Source organism: Hemiscyllium ocellatum, chromosome 1 (assembly GCF_020745735.1).
Source record: "Hemiscyllium ocellatum isolate sHemOce1 chromosome 1, sHemOce1.pat.X.cur, whole genome shotgun sequence".
Taxonomy (NCBI): Eukaryota; Metazoa; Chordata; class Chondrichthyes; order Orectolobiformes; family Hemiscylliidae; genus Hemiscyllium; species Hemiscyllium ocellatum.
Window position 1 is genome coordinate 58,902,579 of NC_083401.1, and position 20,883 is coordinate 58,923,461.

The 20,883-nt window shown below is 39.3% G+C and overlaps 1 protein-coding gene across 1 annotated transcript; it reads right to left on the bottom strand.

Moving 5' to 3' along the window:
• Positions 1-5,642: 5,642 nt before the first annotated feature.
• On the bottom strand, positions 5,643-20,374 carry LOC132818516 (aquaporin-3-like). The gene is made up of 6 exons (XM_060829580.1): positions 20,267-20,374; positions 14,667-14,793; positions 12,768-12,905; positions 7,578-7,699; positions 6,997-7,214; positions 5,643-5,828 (listed from the first exon to the last, which is right to left on the bottom strand). Exons 1-6 carry the CDS (start codon positions 20,372-20,374, stop codon positions 5,654-5,656), a joined length of 888 nt encoding a protein of 295 aa, XP_060685563.1. The 3' UTR covers positions 5,643-5,653.
• Positions 20,375-20,883: the final 509 nt, after the last annotated feature.

Genomic DNA, 20,883 nt, shown 5'->3' on the forward strand with positions numbered 1-20,883 from the left:
TCATAACAACTTACATCTCATACTGTCTCATTTTCCCTGACTAAGGTTCAGGACCCTGGTCTCAGAATCAACGACCTCACTCTCCATTTTGATGAAGAATTCTATCACATTACGGTCTTCATCCCGAAGGGTTCTCTCACTACTATGTTACAATTCTTCCTTTGTCATTGCACAATATCCAGTCTAGCATGGTCTGTTCTCCAGTTGTTTCTTCAATGTATTAGTCCAGGAAACCATCCCATATACACTGTTGGAATTCCTCCTCTAAGATATTGTGATAATGTGAATTACCCAATCTATATGCAAATTGTAGTCACCCATAACTACAGATGTTTCATTACTGCATGCATCTCTAATTTCCTGTTTAAAGCCATTCCCACTATGACCAGTTCAGTCTAGTGGTGAATATACCACCCCAACTTTTTTGTTCCTTGGTATTTCTCAATTCTACTCACATAGAATCTATATGATTGGCTGCACAGTGGCTCAATAGTAAGCACTGCTGTCTCGCAGTGCCTGGGACCTGGGTTTGATTCCAGCCTCAGACGACAGTCTGTGTGGAGTTTGCACATTCTTCCCATGTCTGTGTGGGTATCCTCTGGATGCTCCGGTTTCCTCCTACAATCCAAAGGTGTGCAGATTAGGTGAATTGGCTATGCTAAATTGCCAACAGTGTTCCAGGAAATGTTAGGCGAAATGTAGAGTAATAGGGTGGGGAAATGGGTCTGAGGGGGATACTCTTCAGAGGGTCAGTGTGGACTTGTTGGGTAAAATGGCCAGTTTCCACACTGTAGGGCTTTTATTCCATTCTTTAAGTGACACAGTGGCCCAGTGGCTAGCACTGCTGCCTCACAGCGCCAGGGACCCGAGCTCGATTATAGACTCGGGCAATTGCCTGCGTGGAGTTTGCACATTCTCCCCGTGTCTGCATGGATTTCCTCCAGATGCTCCGGCATCCTCTTACAGTCCAAAGCTGTGCAGATTAGGTGAATTGACCATGCTAAATTGCCCATAGTGTTCAGGGATGTGTAGGTTGGGTGCATTAGTCATGGGAAAAGTAGAGTAATAGGGTAGGGAAATGTGTCGGGGTGAGATACTCTTCAGGGGGTCGGTGTGGTCTTGTTGGAACGAATATTCCCAATTCCTGCGCCTCCGCTGCATCTGCTCCCAGGAGGACCAATTCCAATATCGAACAACCCAGGTGGCCTCCTTCTTCAAAGACTGCAATTTCCCCCTCAAACATGGTTAACGATGTTCTCCACCACATCTCCTCCACTTCCTGCTCCTCCGCCCTTGAACCCCACCCCTCCAATCGCCACCAGGACAGAACCCCAGATCCTCATCTACCACCCCACCAACCTCCAGATACATCATATCATCCGCCACCTCCAAACAGACCCCACCACCAAGGATATATTTCCCTCCCCTCCCCTCTCAGCATTCTGGAAAAACCACTCCCTCCCTCGTCTGGTCCACACCCCCCACCAACCCAAACTCTACTCCCGGCACCTTCCCCTGCAACCGCAAGAAATGCAAAACTTGCACCTACACCTCCCCGCTCACTTCCCTCCAAGGCCCCAAGGGATCCTTCCATATCCATCACAAATTCACCTGCATCTCCACACACATCATTTACCGCATCTGCTGCACCCGATGTGGCCTCCTCTATACTGGGGAGACAGGCTGCCTACTTGTGGAATGTTTCAGAGACCCACACCAACCAACCCAACCGCCCTGTGGCTGAACACTTTAACTCCCCCTCCCACTCCGCCAAGGACATGCAGGTCCTTGGCCTCCTCCATCGCCAGACCATGGCAACATGACGCCTGGAGGAAGAGCGCCTCATCTTTCGCCTAGGAACCCTCCAACCACAAGGGATGATTGCAGATTTCTCCAGCTTTCTCATTTCCCCTCCCACCTTTTCTCAGTCCCAACCCTCGGACTCAGCACCGCCTTCTTGACCTGCAATCTTTTTCCTGATCTCTCCGCCCCCACCCCCTCTCTGGCCTATCACCTTCACCTTAACCTCCTTCCACCTATTGCATTCCCAATGCCCTCCCCCAAGTCCCTCCTCCCTATCTTTTATCTTAGCCTGCTTGGCACACCCTCCTCATTCCTGAAGAAGGGCTTATGCCTGAAACGTCGATTCTCCTGCTCCTTGGATGCTGCCTGATCTGCTGCGCTTTTCCAGCATCACATTTTTCAGCTCTGATCTCCAGCATCTGCAGTGCTCACTTTCTCCCCATTGTTGGGATGAATAGCCTTTTCCCACTGTAGGGATTCTACGGTTATCGGTGCTTATGATAATGAACCATGTTTATTATCCAGAGGGAGGACAACAGGTTTTAAAATTTTTCCTGACACTTCATGCATGCCAGAAATTTATTTCTTGTTAAGAAGAATAGAAAAAAAACTGCAAAGCAATACATAAATATTTGTGCCATTATTCAAAACCAATTCCATGGTTTAATTTATCTCCATTTGTAAACAGAACAAAACAATATATAAGGAACAGAAAAAAACAGCCTTAAAATAATCTATAGATTTCTAAGTAATGGCGCACCTTCTGTCAATGTGTAATGGCAGGGTTTATTGATTATTTCTCTAATAGCCACATTATTTCTGAGATTTTCTGCTGACTCTTTCATTTGCTGTACTATGCCTTTTTTCCTGTATTGGAATGCATTTTACATGATAATACAAATGGTACACAAGATGATTTCTTTTATATGCATTTCCTTTGATCCCACAACTATATACAAAATGGCAATAACTTGATACTTTGCAAGTATCAAAATATTGTATCTATTACAGTTCAGTTTTAAAAGCTATTTTTTAATAAAATCAAAATGCCAGAATAACATCCCAGTTACGATGGCATTACTGTGTTTACATCCCATTAACTAAAATTCATCAGCAGTTTTAAAACAAATAAAACTTAGGTTTAACTGTACCTTTTCAAAATGCTATAACTCATTTATGATCTGCTTTTATATTCTACAAAGATTCACTTTAGCAAGGTGAGTTTCTGTTACTCACGTTTTGTATAGTTAACTAATATCCCGAAGTAACTCCAGAACTTAGTAAAATTGTCAGCTTGGAAGACCTAAAATGACTTTGCTGTTCTAGCGATTTAAAGAACATTTAACTTGTAGAAGTCAGCTCACTGGATACCAGAAATCAGTATCCTGCTCTGATCTCAGCACAGTTTAAAAACAACTTTGAAATCTAACACAGAACTAATAAAAAAGTAAGCTCATGTGATGATCAGGTGCATTCAGAGATAACATTGAAATCCACTTCTTTCAATGAGTCATAATAAGTCTGGAAGTTGTAGTGATGCTTCCTTTACATCCAGAAAGTTAGTCTAGACAGCTACTGTAAATATACAACTGCCAAAGGTGAGGTACAAAGGAGGTAAGAGTTCAAAGAATAGCACTCAAAGGTAGTTCTTGGGGTGAGGAAGAACCATGAAGGAGTTTGAACACATAGCTAAAAATTTTGTCATTATAAGACCAGTAACCACAATAAGTCAGCAGCGTCATGAGTGATGCATTAGCAAGACCCAGTGGAGATAACATACAAGCAGCAGATTTCTGAATAAGCTGGTTTACACAAAGTGGAGAAGTGATAGCTAGCCAGGTGAGCATTACAGTAGTGGACTCAGCAGTTGGACTGAGGCAGGGATACAGGTGTGATGTTATGGACAGGGATCAAGGAGGTTTTCATGACATAGAGGATTATGCCTGGGCTGGAGCATTTTAGTTATGAAGAGAGATTGGACAGACTGGAATTGTTTTCCTTCAATCAGAGGAGATTGAGTGGGAAGATATAATTGAGAGTATAAAATTATGAGACGACCATAGTCAGGAATAACTGTTTCCCTTTGCTGGAAGGATCAATGACTAGGGCGTGAGGAGCAAGTGGTTTAGAGGTGAAGTGAGCAAATATTTTGTTCATGGGGATCTGGAACTCACTGCCTTTAAGGATGGTAGAGACAGAAGCCCTCTTAACATTCAGGAAGAATTTAGATACTATGGCATACATGGCTATAGAAGAAAGTGAGGAGTGCAGATGCTGGAAATCAGAGTCAAAAAGTGTGGTGCTGGAAAAACACAGCAGGTCAGGGAGCATCCGAGGAGTAGGAGAATCAATGTTTCAGGAAGGCTTAAGCCTGAAATGGCGATTCCCCTGCTCCTAGGATGCTGCCTGACCTGCTGTGTTTTTCCAGCACCACACTTTTCAATACGTGTCTATAGGCCAAATGGTCAAAAATAGGAATTGCTGGAGAAACTCAACAGGTCTGGCAGCAACTGTGGAGAGAAAACATAGTTATGCTTTTAGTCCAGTGGCCGTTCTTCAAACAATCTGCTGGAAAATGGGATTAGATTAGTGAGATGGTTGGTTTTGACAGGTGCAGACTTGATGGACCGAAGGGCCTTTTTCTGTGCTGGAAGTCTCTATGACTTCAATCATGCCAAGTTCACTTGTCCCAAATTGTTGTTCCTGGGTGGTGCAGCTTGGTTGATGTTGATAATTGAATTGCTCATGCAGCACCTTTGAAGAAGAATGCTTCAATAGTATGTGTGTAGTCACTGGTTAGCTGTTTAGTGACCGTGTAAATTACAGCCTAAATAATTAAATCTAAATTCTGTGACAATATTTTTTAAAAAAGCAAATTAGTGGGCCCTTCATAACATTTTCATGGGACATGAATGGTAATGTACGATAAACTGTTATTATAAACTACCCAGATGCCAAACAGAACAGGTTGGAAATATGGGGTCAAAATGAAAATTTAAAACATTCTACCTCACCCTGGAACTCTAGTTGTCAAGACTTTCTGATTGCTGATTATCAGAATGACTCCGTTAAAACAAGCCGGAATAAGCCAGATGCATTGGAAACCTACAGCTTGGCTCCAGTTTCTTCCTGATCCTTATACACTCACAGTGCAGGCTGACTGCAGCCTCACAGGAAAAGCACAATGTCCACTGACCAGTCAGATAAAAGCAAAGTACTGTAGAACAAAGAAAGGTCATATTGAATTTGAAACATCTGTTTCTCTCTCCACAGATGCTGCTAGACCTGCTGAGAGTTTCCAAAACTTTCTGTTTTCATTCTACTGGATAGCAAATGCCCAACAAGGCAAGATTGAAGGTGATAGACTGGTGATATTATCACCAGGCTTGTACTCCAGAGACACATGCAACGTTCTGAGAATCTGGTTCAAATTCCAATATGGCAGATGGTGGAATTCAAATAGACAAAACAAATTTGGAATGAAGAGGTAAATGATGTCAATTGTCAGGAAAAATCCATCTGGTTCAATAATACCCATTCTGTTGGTTTTACCTGCCTGGCCGCTATGTTACTCCAGACCTAGAGCAATGTGATTGATTTTTAACTGCCCTCTGGGCAATTAGTGATGAGAAATGAATGCTGGCCTAATCAGTGATGTCTACATCCTGTGAATGAATTTTTAAAAATCATTCAAACAAATAGACATTTATTGGTTCTACTTTTAAATGCATAATGTTTGAATGGTAAAAATCAGGATCTACTGACATCAAATTTAGGGATTTATTGTGAGAAAATGCAAGGAGTATCCCAAATACTAAGTTGACAATCTCTGACCATGATCCATAATGCATTAGGAACTTTCTCTTAAGTTCACATTAGCCAGTTTTACATTTTCTTCTTTCGTGGATGAATTGTGGTTTACAGGCTCCAGATGTATCCCAATCATTAGTTGATATATCAGAATGCCCAGTAAAGAACCAAGGAGGGGGGCAAAAATTGGGATCCAAAACCAGTAGTGTCCGGCACTGGAAGAAATTAGAAGAAAGAAGAATGATCAAAACTGAACGTAGACATCATATTTAATGCACCAAATCACATAGTGTCAAAATGAAACTTGCGAGCATTACACGCAATGTCATTAAACACATTACTACAGAGATCATATAGCTAATGGCACTCTACATTCTACACACCCTCACCCTACAATTTATAAACTAAATTCCAAAATAGCACATCTAATAGCTTGACAAATTCAGAAAATGATTTATATGGCTGATGTACATCAAGTTTAGATTATGAATGTGCTTCAGAAAAAGTAAGGGTCACAACACCATCCCCTGGGGACTTTTATTATCAATCATCATTCAACCCAAAAATAACCATTACTCCTTGATTGCTATCACTTGACTAATTGGTGCTGTCCATTTCATTCCACTAGCTCTAACTTTGCTCACAAGTTCCTACCAAAAACACTTTGGAACTCCATGTAAGCTATAGCAACCTTCCTTAACCCTCTCTGTAACATTAACCCTCAGTTAATACTTCAAAAAAACTCCAGCAAGTTAGTGGAACATAATTTACCTTTTAGAAATCCGCGTTGACTCTCCTTAATGGACCCACGTGATTAACAATTCTATCCCTAATGATGCATATGTAATCATTGCTTATTTTCTTCTTCAGTACCCCTTTAAGTTTCACCATTTATTATGGTAGGACAAGTGTTCCTGTTTTCTCCCACAGTCCAGTGATATACAGTTTAGGTGGATTGGCCATGCTAAATTGCCCGTAGTGTTGGGTGCATTAGTCAGGGGTGAACGTAGGGGAATTGGTCTGGGTGGGTTGCTCTTCCAAGGGTCATCATGGACTGGTTGGGCCAAAGGGCCTGTTTCCACACTGTAGGGAATCTAATCTAATCTAAATTGCCTATAATGTTCAGAGTTGTGCAGGCTAGGTCGATTAGCCATAGGAAAAGCAAGGTTACAAGGACAGGGTGGAGGAGGGATCTGGGTGGAATATTCTTTGGAGGTGTGGACTCGATAGGCTGAATGGCCTGCTTTCCCACTGTAGGGGTTCTATTCTATTAATGGGTCCATAGTTAAAATAACTTGTGTTAATCTTAGAACCTAAAATTTAACTGATAATAAAAATTAATGAAAGACAAGCAAACCATCTGAAAAAATATAAATGACATACATGAAAACTTCAACTCCCCAGCCAGCTAATGCCGTAAACAAACGAGGTCCCAAGTCTCTGGCAGGGTTCACAGCATACCCAGAGTTGAAACCCATTGACAAGCCAATGACCAGTACTGTAAAGCCAATGGTAAATGCCTCCACACCCTTTGGCACTGGGCTATTGTACTTATCCACAATAGCAAGGATGCAAACTATCAGAGCACTCGTTCCAATCAGCTGCATTTGGAAAAAGGAAAATCAAATTCAGACATATAAAAGTTGATGGTATTGCCACCAATAGCAAATTCATCTTCAGCATACACTAACCATCAAAAATAAATGTTCCTATTTAGCAGTTTTTCTCGAAATTCATTAAAATTGCCACTTAACCATTACCAAAAGTAGCACCCGCTTCTCCTGCTGTATAAATTGATTTCCCCTTTTATTAAGTCTGTTTCTTGCATTCTAGCATTGATAAGTACAAGAAAAGAAAGTTTCAACTGCTTCTGTCTTTTTTTAACAACATTTAAGTTTTTGGGTTTTTCGATAAAATAATCCGTATTGTCCAGTTTTATAAGTTACCACACTTTCCTAAATTACCTGATCAAAAAAGCCATTGAGTGGAGTTAAGTGTGCAGATGGGTAAGTAGCAAATATGCCAGCAGTTGCATTGGGGCCATATACCAACAGTTTATTTTGACCACTGAAGTCCCACATGGCATCTGGAATAACATAATCAATAAATAGCTATTAATGGATTCTGTCTCCTGCCTTGTTGCATAAAATAAGCTTTTTCTACCATTGAGCAAAATTCGGTTTTAATTAAAAATATGAAAATGCTTGTCATTGTAAACAAAGTGCAGAACCAAAATTCTAAGAATACATGGCAATTAATAAAAAACTGATCACACAATCTCAAAATTATTTACAAAATAATACTTTTCCAAAAATGTCTTATTACTAAATGTCTTATTGTACATAATCATTTTCGAAGGATTAGTGTTTATTGTCAATACAGATTAAAAATAACCATGAAGAAATGTACAGCATGAAAATAGGCCATTTGACCCAATTGGTCCATGCTGGTCCACCTTACTATGCATTCTGTTTCATGTTCTCTGACTCTATGTTTTGAGTTTAATAATGAGTTTACTATGTGGCACCTTAATGAAAATTTATAAAGTATCAAAGGTGAAATGCTCATTAATACTTTCAACATTATACCTGACCACAATGTTGTTGCAAAATTAATTAAAATCAAACTATTTTGATTCCTTATTTATAGTTCTCCAAGGATCAAACGTTCTCAGATCTAATTATAGTGAGGGTCAGTTTGGTAATACTCAACAAGGGCAATAAGAAGACTCTGGAGTTCACAAAGATTGAAAGGTCACACTGGTCCAAGGACTCAGTCAGCCATGTTGGCTTACAGGGTCCCTCACATCACGCTCATGGATCACAAATGAATGAGCAACCAGCCTGTGATACTAACAACTTACATTGCGGACCTGTTCTCACTGTCCATGCTGATGCTGTGACATTTATAATTAGCTCCATTTCCCAAATTACCCCACACCCAAGGAACAGCTGTAGAAAATCTGGTTGGCATAAGAGTTTTCCATTGTATGCGTGGCGCATAACCCTTTTCAGAACTCCTGCTCAAACACGGCTGAAATTTAGCGTTCATCAAACAGACCATCGGGCTCCCCAATTATGGTTCTATGGCCTTGACAGGTCTGGTGGCTTCCTGCACTCCAATCTACAGAGGGTATCTTCTCTGTTAATTTTTCTTTATTATCGCACAAATAACTTCAGTTGTTGAGGGAGATAACATAAATGATGTAGAGATAAAGAGGAAGTTGGATGATTTCAAAACCTGCTTGTCGCTTGTAGAATCTTATTGAAAATACCTTCAAATGAACACTAAGAATCCCATGCATTAAATATCTTGTGTAATATCTTTCCTGGGCCTTTTTCTCTCAAAGAGATTTCATTTTCCATACTAAAGAATCAAAAGTGTTTTTAATTTCACTTTGTCACATGAAACAATATTTTATTTTGGGTATTTTTGATTGTGGACTAACACACAAAAAGGATTGTTTTAAAACCAAGGATTGTGGAAAGAATTGCTGCACTTTTAAAAATAAATTATTGAAACCCATTGCATGTGGTGTTTACACAGCTGCTTGTTTTAAGTGGTGGTGAAAGCTGTTTGCAGATGGGCCAGCACCAAGAATGTAGAGTGAAATCTGGTGAGAAATACATTGCTGATTGATTGGTGCAATTTTAACCAAGCTGTGGACACCATACATGGTCAACTTGAGAACATCTCTCAGACTGGTTCCTGGGTTGCTAAACAGCTTGTGGGCGTGAGCGGTGAAAAGCCCTCGGAGTCTGAAAGGGATGGTGGTGGCCCTCTCTCTCTCTCTCAAAAAATATCTGAAGCTAAAGAAAGCCATTTGTTTTCTCCGACTACTTACTGTAGGCTATTGCTTTTAAGAGGAGAAAGTGAGGACTGCAGATGTGGATATCAGAATCGAGCGTGTGGTGCTGGAAAAGCACAGTAGGTCAGGCAGCATCCAAGGAGCAGAAGTATGTCACGGACAACTTTCCCCTCTCACTCCCATTTATCTCTCAGCACCCTTGGGCCACAAGCCTCATTCCTGTTGAAGGGCTTATGCCCGAAACATCGATTCTCCTGCTCCTTAGATGCTGCCTGACCAGCTATGCTTTTCCAGCACCACACTCTCAACGCTGTTGCTTTTAACCAAATTATAATTTGTGAACTAGATGCTCTGTGCCTTCTGTGAAGAATTGAAAGTAACTTTCAAATGCTCAGAAAACAAAAGGACTTTTGAAAGCAAAGAAATGGCTCCAAAAAATCCTGAGGATTGGTGCTATTGTTGCTCCATACTTCTTTTCTCTGTCTGTGCCTGTTAGTGTGGGTGTGGCAGGACGCAGAAGTTAGATGTGGGTGAGAGATTTAACTAGTACAGCTAAATATCGATAGTTGTTTACCTGTGGTTAGAATCTATTGATTTGTTATAAATAATAGCTCTTGTTAAGTACAGAACCTGGTCCATGTTTTCTGTTAAGGTAAGTATCAGTGAGATCAATTGGAGACTTTGCATACTTCCAGAAATTTATTTAACTTTTATGAGACTCTGGGAATTGCAAGCTTGACTTCCAATGAGGTATAACACATATATCTTCTCACATTAAATATGACTCTGGGGTGAGACCATTTTTGAAGACAAGTCACTGGACCTGAATTATGAATTCTGATTTCTCTCCACAGTTGCTGCGAGATCCAGAATTTTCAGGTTTTGTTTCTGATTTCCAGCATCTGCAGTTCTTTTGATTTTTCTTTTGTTTGGTGAGACCATTATCTCTGTCTTAAGGATTCTCTTACCACTGCCCAAAGTGGTTACAACACATAAGGTGGAAGGCTTTACATATTTCGAGGGTGCAAGTGCAGATTAGGGCCTGAGAAGATCCATTTGAGCTAATGTAGGATACCACCCTAACCCTGACCATTTTCGCAGATCGGTGACGCAAGAACAGAATGAAATCACTAATGTGGACCTGAATATTCTAGTTGTGGTGATGCAAAGGAACCTGCTAATCATGCAACTGCATAGCAAACAATCACTATATGCTCACTGTAGTTGCCAGTGCAGGAACTAATGAGGGCATTTGTGATATCTGTCTTTGCTCACTTCTTAAGCTAGGATCTGAGAGTACTCCAGTGCAACCAGTGACAATTAGAGGCTGCTGCAAAAGCAATGTGATCCAGCTGACCATTTGACACTTGTTGAACAGGTCATGAATCATCCTGAAATAAGCAACTACTCCAGTGTCAGACTGTGACTCAGAGGTCCTGCTAATTTACAGGAGAATAGATTTTCTCACAACCATGAACCAACTGATGTCTCTATTCAGTCATTGTCCCGGCTTGTCCAAGGTGTAGGAGATGGTGGAACTCAATTAAGAGTTTTCTTGCCAAATACTATTACTGATGCCAGACTTGTGCAGGACGAGCCTAGCATAGTATCAATTAAACTATTCCATTGGTGACTCATGAGTGTCAGTGCCATACCTCAGAACCCCACAAGTGGAATACCTGACCAGGAGTATCACCTTCTAAATTGCCCCATAGTATTCAGGGTTGTGCTGGCTAGTTGGTTAAATTGTAAATTCAGGATTATGACTAGAGGGTGTTGGGTTGGGGTTGTTGGATGTTTTTCAGCGGGTTGATGCAGACTCAATGGCCCAAATGGCCTCCACTTGTACTGTAGGGTTTCTACGATTCCTTCCTCAATAGTGTCAAGGGAATATGGGGAGCTTCTGCCTGGGTTTGGTCTAAAGGCTTAATTTCCTCCATTGATGCCCAAGTGTCTATAATCCCAAACTCCCTTACAGACATTTCCAATTTCAACTCCTCCACTACCTGCCTCACCCTTGAAGACGTCCTTTCAACCTTGTCATCCCTGATTTGTTGCCTGTGCTGTTTAATACTGCTGACTGTGCCAGACTGGAGACACAGCCCAAATATAATGAAGCAGGATGCTTTATTTCACTTGCATCAAGTCATTATAAATATAAAGCAAAATAAAGATTGAACAAGGATAATTTACATCAGTTGAGGAACTTGATGGTCTGTCTGATCCTTCACCCCATGAGACGTTCTTTCCCCAAAGATAGCCTTTCCTTCAGACAGCGATCATTAGACTGACCCAACTGCCATTCTCAGTGCCCTTACTCACCATCAGTACCTGCTGGAGGTTCCTATATGACTATTGAAGCTGCTCTGCATGGTGCTCTCCCTCACTGATGCCACCTGCTGCTGGAAGATCCATTATATGAACTGGCCCTCCACGGAGCTCCAGGCTGTCTTTTATACTTGTCCCACCCTTGCTTACTTGGACTGGATGAATCACATATAGTAGACCCTTCTAACAATCCGGTATGATGGTATAAAATGGCTGATAATAAATTATAAGACAATCTTTCCTTTTTTTTGTACACTCGGATGTTGACATCACCAGCTGGGCCAGCGTGTAATGCTCTGGAAGGGAACTTGAAGGCAGTGGTGTTCCCATTTCTTCTGATCATTATTCCATTAGCTTTTCTGTTCTCCCAAATGGGAAATGTCTCTATAGAATGTGTTAGAGGTGTGATACAAATGAGTCCTGACCACCTTAATTTATAAGAGTTCCTGTAGATTGCATCTAGTGAGTAGAGCAGATACCCCACCAGTTGCCTCTTGGCTGATATATGAAGATCACCCATACATGTCATTAAAAAATCATGTTGATCTCAGCTGCATTTTTCTTTAAATTTGATATCTTGATTGAATTTATTAGTCTTGTGATCAGTTGTGAAAATATATCTGGGATTGAAACAGTTTACTGCCTAAATTGAAGTGATTTCCAAATTAGCCAGAAAACCTTTGAAGAAAGGTTAAAGATTTCTTCCAGATGGTAGAGGAGTTTTATATCTTAATCACCAATAAATTCAAGCATTGCTATTTTTGTAATAAATCTATTACATAAAAACTTTTAACAAACATCTGTATGAGTGAAAAATCACACAACACCAGGTTATAGTCCAACAGGTTTAATTGGAAGTATGAGTGAATGTGACTAACCTGAAAGTTGACTCTCTGTACAGAAACTCCCTGATGTACTGAGTGGTTCTAGCATTTTCTGTTTTCATTTAGTTCTTCTTGGGAGGAAAGTTGCTTTGACGCAACAAGTTGACTAAAAAAAGGATACCTTTGTTACTTACCAAAATACAAACCAAAAATGATACCAGATCCAAGGAAGCCACCTAGTATTTGTGCCAGAGAATAAAGGGGAAATTTTATCCAAGGTTCACGAGCAAGTAAGCACATAGCAAAGGTCACAGCAGGGTTCAGGTGAGCACCTATACAAGGAATAAAATCATCACAAGGGATAAATTAATGTCTGTGCTTCAATCTTGAACTATGCAAAACTACTATTGAGCCTGTTGCATAAATTCATCTGAAATTGCTTTACTGGAATGGCGGGACTTCCTTACACTGAAAGATTGGAGTGACTGGGCTTGTATACCCTTGAGTTTAGAAGACTGAGAGATGATCTGATTGAGACATATAAGATTATTAAAGGATTAGACATTCTGGAGGCAGGAAACATGTTTCCCCTGATGGGTGAGTGCCGAACCAGAGGACACAGCTTAAAAATACGGGGTAAACAGAGATGAGGAGAAACTTCTTCACCCAGAGAGTGGTGGCTGTGTGGAATGCTCTGCCACAGAGGGCAGCGGAGGCCCAGTCTCTGGATTCATTTAAGAAAGAGTTGGATAGAGCTTTCAAAGATTGTGGAATCAAGGATTATGGAGATAAGGCAGGAACGGGATACTGATAAAGGATGATCTGCCATGATCATATTGAATGGTTGTGCAGACTCGAAGGGCAGAATGGCCTACCCCTGCACCTATTGTCTATTTGAAAGGACATTTCATCAGATAGTGTGATTTCACAGCATTGACTAACTTGATATAGGCCTAGCAAAAAGCTGTGAATTTCCTCTTAACTGTTCCTGCAACATTAAATGCAGCAGAAATTCCAGTGAAGCTGAAGTGGCAGCTTAAGAGCAGATCCAAGGAGTAATGCTAATTGTTACAGTCACTAAGCCTGTGGTAACAGTTTTCCTGAGCTCCAACAATTTTTTTTATAAAATGTTACTATATCTGTAATTAAATGTGTGGTATTTTTAAAGGTCTTTTGTTTATTTTGTTTATAACTACTGATATTGTGATTATCAGTTGTATGGTGTGTGTGTGTGTGTATATATATATATTATATATATAATTTATTTTAGTGTTTGGATCTTAAACTACACAAAATGAAAATGTGGCTTTGGTCTATACATATGATTAACTTGCTTATTTCTGTAGCCATGGTGATTTCTTTTAAAATACTGTAGAAAAGAGACTTCTTGAAGAGTAATCATGTTGTGTTTCATTGGGTGAAATTTACAAGTGAACAGAATAAACAGTTGTGCATGGAAAGATCTGGAATTGTGTTTTTTGTTTGTTTTAGCTTAGGAGAAACACCCATTTTTCTCAGTTTCAGTTAGCAGAGGTTGTGGCTAAAGATAGGTGTGCAATACAGTTGCTCCCGAAGAAGGAAGGTTTCTTTAGAACTGTTGAGGAATAGGTTACCTCGTATGAACAGTTTAGTTTGAAAGTTCCAGAACATGTGTAGGGAAATCCTGAGTTCTAAACCCACTTGAGTGAATATTGAAGGAAGAGGTTAATAGATTCTCAAGACTGGACATTGAAGTCACAGCTAAATTAAGGAAATTCTCTCCAGTGTAACTATTGTAAAAGAGTGCTATTTGGATCAATGGGATTGTATTTTACCATTTGTTTCTAAATATTTAAACTTACATTGTATGTAAATGGTTGGCTTCATTCTATTTTAAACTTCATTTCTATAATAAACTTCTAACTTTAACTTTTATTGTTAAACCCAAAAGTGCAGCAATAAATGTTTCACTGAAAGACCACTTCATTAAGATCTAAGAACAAAATATCAAGCTGGATTTCAGTCTTGGATTTGACTTGGCCAGTAACGATACCATCTGTGATCATAATAACATATATACATAGAAAAAGAGAAAGATGTTGATGCAGATGTACCTGACACTTGGCCAGCTATTAGTACACCGAGCATTACTGCAAATCCAAAAGCAAAATTGACAGTCAAAAACTGTCCATGTGTACCCCTGCTGAGGGTAACTTGTGCCAGTGCTCCACACCCAAACAACTGTAAGCAAAAGAAAATGGAAAAATAAATACATTCATATTTGTCATTTTTTAACCTTTGTTTCACATTTTTATTTCTATTTTTGTACCTCTGTCTTGCAAGAAAGTGAATTGATCCAAATCATGGATTTCAGGTATGCTTTATGATATCAGTACTGTTAAAAGATGACTAGGTATATATGTCATATCAGAGCCAATGTATTATACATTCCAGAGGTATTAATAGAAGGAAGAAAATATTAATATTGGTACCCTCTAACCTTTCATGTTCCGGCTGACCTGCTGAGCATTTCCAACATTCTGTGACCTTTTTTGACCTGTAACTCACCACACTAATGTCTGAATTTGATCAAGTGGCAACTAAAATCTTTAAAAGGCAGCCATTCCTGAGTTATGTTGTGTGCCCCAGTTCAAAACTATCTTAAACAATAGCTGTTGTTCTGGTCTATTTGAATTAAGTAATAATTAATCCAGTTCTGGTTTCAAGGATTATAATAGGATGCTTCATGTTGCAACCTTGCCTTCTCTAGAGGTCTCCTCACTGAGAAACCATAACAGAGTTTCCAACGACAGCAAGGAATTCGAGAAGGAGAACAATACGAGCGATTTTTCATCCTGTAGAGGACAACCCATTACATGTTACAATAAACATTTGTGCCATCATCTCTCAACTACTACACATCTGGCCACTGCATTAACTCTATCCCACCATTTGTACACAATCACCCACAAATCCTACTCTCTACATATAACAATAACAATTTCATGACCCCTAAAGAAAATATTTTCAATCAATGCTAAGAAACAATGTTAACGTGCAATGATCTCAATGAAAAACCAACTTTAATGAAAACCCATACAATGGGTGTATACATGATACCATGTGTGAATTGGCACTTCTAGCCCTGTCTTTTTTTCTAGGTTCGACCTGTGTGATTAATGGGGGCCAGTTAACACAGTTGTTTGGATGGCTGGTTTGCGATGCAGAGTGATGCCAACAGTGTGTGTTCAATTCCTGCACTGGGAAAAGAATTCTCCTTCTCAAACTCTCTCCTTGCCTGAGCTGTGGTGACCCTTTGGTTAAACTTCCACCAATCATCTCTATTTAATCAAGACCATGGCACTTTTACCTTTACCTGAGTGATTATAGTGCTTTTGAATTTGAGCCTCTGAATTTCAATGACTTTTATTATTTCACAGCAGCTGTTTGCCATGAAGAATACTGAAGATTGCATCCTTTGCAGCTGCCTAGGTGACTCTGTCCCACATCCTAAAGGATACCCATTCCTGCTATCTCTTAAGGATTGGTCATTGATCTATAAATTAACATGCCAAAAGCCACCAAAGAGATCAGCAAAACCTATGTGTAGCATTGTCCTGGGCTAGAAGAGACAATTGTCTTTGATCAGAGCCCCACATCTCTATGTCAAACAGACAGTTCATTAGATATGCTCTGGCACTGCCACACATTCCAGGATAAATGATTAGAATGTAAGAGTTGAGACTTTTTACCCCTAGTGTACCTAAACCTTTTCCTTGACCCCTTTCTAATGACTGAAGCCATTATTTTCAGCTCTGCCCCAAACGTATAAATTTTCATTCTTATTATCAAATCCCTTCGAGACAATACTCCTTCCTTTTGTTGTGATATCCTCCAGTCCAACAACCATTCAATGTACACATGTTCATCTAATTCCAACCTTTTGAATATTCCCACTGATGGTGATGCTTTCAGCAACCTAGGCTTTATGTTCTGTAATTTCCCTGTAATGCTGATTACCTCATTTTCTTCCTGGAAGACACTTCCTAAACTCTATCTTTTTATCATCTGACGTGATATTAATGTGCCCATTGACAGTAGTGAGGCTTTTGAAGGTTTACGTTACCTTGTTCAAAATGTTCCAAGTGCAAAAATTGCAAACTGCTTAGAGTCCACAATCTCTGGAGCTTCAGTCATATTATCCATTAACAGTGCTACAGTTGAGAGTAGGCTCTTGGCCATGGTTTGGGTGGAGACTTCACCATAAGAAATCCAGAATGGCCGAACTTTCTGTAGTAGCCTACAATTCAGTCAAACTTTCAAGAACACTGTACAGATGCAGATTGCAGACTCCTTCACAGAAACCTTAAAAATTGTACAGGCTGCTTGGTTTCTCAATGTATTTATTGCCTCCACTCTTCAAAGAAATCAATGTTATATTATTTTCTCATGCAAAATCTGAACCTGCACCATAATTTACACATTTTACTGTCTGTTTTCTTTCTGGATATAGAAGGCATGTTGGAATAAGAGATTCCACAGCTCTGCTCCTATTGATAACACATCCAGGAAAATCATAAATGTACTCAATATCAATTTCCAATCATTCATGAACAGAAAAATCATGCATTGCAGTGATGTTTTTTTCTCAGGAGATTGAAAGGCTATGCCTCCAAACACACCAGTTATCATGTAATATGAGTGTGTGAACATGCAGTATTTTTGCCTTCTCTTTCACCATGTATGCTCTTACATTTACTTTGCTAGCAGTGTATACTTCACCTGCTGAAACCTTTCTTTGCACATTCTCTGGCAGCAACTGCCCCAACATTGCTTCACTGAGTGTAATAAATGGACTTCATTCCCTTACTTCATTCATTTATCCTCCAGTTTTGAAGCTTTGGGAATAGCTGTGGCATCCAGTTTGAATTACCTGATATAATGCACATTAATGGCTATATGGATTGAATACTGTATATTAGTGATATAGTTTACCTTACACTATGCCATTGTTTGAGCGCAGTGCACCATAGATGCACACAGAAGCCGAACAGCAACACTCCTAGAGCTTCATTGCCTTAATCTGCAATAATTGACATACAGACCATCAAACTCAGACTTTGTAAAGTCAATGCATAACCACTACATCTTGGGTCATGACATCTATTTGGAATCCACTGAACAAAAGTTTCACATAAATAATGCTGGAATTGTTCCTACTTGAGTGGATAAGGCAAAGAGTATTAATAAAGGTTTTTAAAATAATGAATGGGTTCGATGGAACAGTTTTGTCTTCAATTTGGAGGGTCAGTGATTAGGAGTGAACTTGAAAACATTCAGAGATGGGGAGAGAGGCTTGAAGAAATTACACTGAATATTATTTGGGTTCGGAATGCTTAGTCACATAAAGTGCTTGAAACAGAACTCGTTGAATATTTTTAAGGGAAAATTGGACAAATAACTGAATTAATGGACTGTTTAGAGCTGTATGAGGTAACAGGGATTAGTGGGATGAGCTTTGGTTTCTCTAGCAAAGAATTTAAAGGGCTCATGGTTCCCTTCCAGCTTTTAACCACCTGGTGCACAGAGGTCTATCCTCAGATCACTTTTTATACCTTATATCGGTGCCTACCACTTCTCAATCCTGACCAAAAGGGACAGTTCCTCCCTGTCTACTATATTCAGATCCCTCATGATTTTGAATACCTCTATCAGACCTCCTCTCAACCTTGCCTGCTCTCAGCAGAAACAAACACCCTCCATTGCCTTCTGAAATCTATCTGAAGTCCTGATTGATGTCAGTGATGAGGATCCCAGAAAACATTCTCAGAAAATTTTGCTGCATACTCCCTCGTATTCTTCTTAAAGTGTGATGCCCAGAACTAAACATAATGCTCTGTTAATCCAGATACCCAGGTAATCATAGAATCCCTACAATTTGAAACAGGCCATTTGGCCAATCAAATCCACACTGACCCTGTAAAGAGCATCCCTCCAAGACCACCCTATCCCTACATTTCCCATGACAGGACATAACCTGCACATCCGTGGACACTATGGGAATTCAGCATGGTCAATCCACCTAATCGGCACATCTTTGGACTATGCTAGGAAACCAGAGTACCCAGAGGAAGCCCACACCAACATAGGGAGAATGTGGAAACTCCACACAGATAGTTACCTGAGGTTGGAGGTGAACCCAGGTGCCTGGCGCTGTGAGGCAGCAGTGCTAACCACTAAGCTGCCATGTCATCCAATGCACTGGGGATCAAGATTCAGATACCACTACAGCTGATGGTGGATGTTAAATTTAATAAAAATCTGAAATGATGAATCTAATGATGACCGTGAATCCATTGTCGATTGTTGGAAAACTCCATCTGGTTTACTCATGTCCTTTAGAGAAGAAAGCTGCAGTCTTGACCTAGTCTAGACTATATGTGACTCCACACCCACAGCAATGTGATTGACTCTTAACTGCACTCTTGGATGAGCAATAAATGCTGAACTAGCTAATGACACCTTCATCCCATGAACGAATTGCAAACAAAACTGTGGACAAGCCGTGGTTTTATAAAGGTTCGACATAACTTCCCAGCTTTTATACTTCATGCTTCAATTTATAAAGCCCAGGATCCCATATCCCTTTTGTTAATCATTTTCACAACTTACCCTGCCACTTCTAATGATTTATGCACATGTATCCCAAAGTCCTCTGCTCCCATGCCCCTTTAGAGGTGCACCCTTTATTTTATACTGCCAGTCCACATTCTTCCTTCCAAAATGTATCACTTCAGACTTCTCTGCAATCAATTTTATTTTCTATATGTCTGCCCATTCCACCATCCTATTAAATCCTCCTGAAGTCTATAAATATCCTATTCAGTTCACAATACTTTCAAGTTTTGTACAATCTGCAAATTTTACAAACTATAAGTAAACCTAAGCCATAAATTCTGAAGAATTTAGGTGTCTGATAATATTCTACGATCCTTCATCTTATTTTAATGAAATGTATTCCAGATGGGTTTAACGAGATGGAATATATTCTGAGAAGTTGCAGGGTTTTAAGAGGAGGTCATGACTTGGTGATATTATTTTCAACAAGTTAATTAATTTCTTTGGTTAATAATTCCTTTTTCAAACAATTGAGATGGAATGCTCCATACACACACAGAATCAGATATGTGATAAATGCTATTCAAAGCCTGTGATCCATGCTCTGATTACCTTGTACCTTTCCACCACAGTTCAATAAAATGTTCTTTCAAATTTAACTGATTAGGCACTTTAAAGCAATTAACTCTCCTCCTCTACTCCATATCTTAGCAAAACATAAGTTTTTTCAGTCCTTAGAGTACAAAAGCTGAAATCACATTTTATATGATTTGTAAGAAGAAATTGTTAATAATCTGGAGAATTAAGAAAGTGATGGTAACATAAAATAATACCAAACCCTAACAAAATATTAATCATTTGTCTTATTTTCCTTATTTAAATCTGCTTCACTCATTTGTAAAAGCAAAAACTTGCTATGGCGCATTCGAAAAGAAAAGCTCTCCCACATTAAAATTCACTTCTCAATTCAAAGTTGCTTCTACATTAATTTTACTTTGTGGCAAATAGCATCAAATAATAGTGTGCGTACAATTTATAGATCATTTGCAAAGTATTTTATAGTTGTAACATATAAATATCAAAATGAAATACTTACCACAAGAATTAATGTTCCTAAACATTCAGCAAGACATTGTCTGAGCAAAAGATTTCTTATTCTGAATGAGTCTTCAATTTTTCTGATTATTGCCTTTTGTTTTCCCATTTTGAATTGAGGAATTGTGGTTCTGACAGATTAATGTTGCTTCAGCCTTTTATTCAGTGTAATGGCAAATTACTGAAGCTGCGCTTTTGCCTTTAAATACTGTACACTTAAAAGTTCCATAGCAAGCCTCAGGCATCACCAAATAAACACAAATTTTAAAGCAGGATGGTTTGGAATTTACAAAACATGAAACTAAATTTTTTGGCAAATAATGTTCCTTTAATTAAACCATGCGTTCATGTTATATTAGAGCAACAAGACTTTTTTTCAAACCACAATAACAACTGCTAGATTTCAAAGTATTTGTTTTTATGGTCTATAGACTAAAATTGTAATTCTACAGGAATGAGATGTTTATGCAGAATCCGGTCACTAATGAGCCTCACAGGCGTATAATGATTTCATGTTGTCCAGAGGCTGCTTTACAAGCTGTCACTAAATTAAAATAATTATTATTTTGGATATTATGAGATACATAAAAAGTAACTAAAATATGCACATAGGAGTTG

Coding starts and splice junctions, on each gene's coding strand:
- LOC132818516 (XM_060829580.1), bottom strand. CDS start 20,374: ATGGGAAAACAAAAGGCAATAATCAGAAAAATTGAAGACTCATTCAGA. Junction 7,215..7,577: donor TCAATGGCTTTTTTGATCAG/GTAATTTAGGAA, acceptor TTCCAAATGCAG/CTGATTGGAACGAGTGCTCT. Junction 5,829..6,996: donor TGGGGAGTTGAAGTTTTCAT/GTATGTCATTTA, acceptor AATTTCTTCCAG/TGCCGGACACTACTGGTTTT.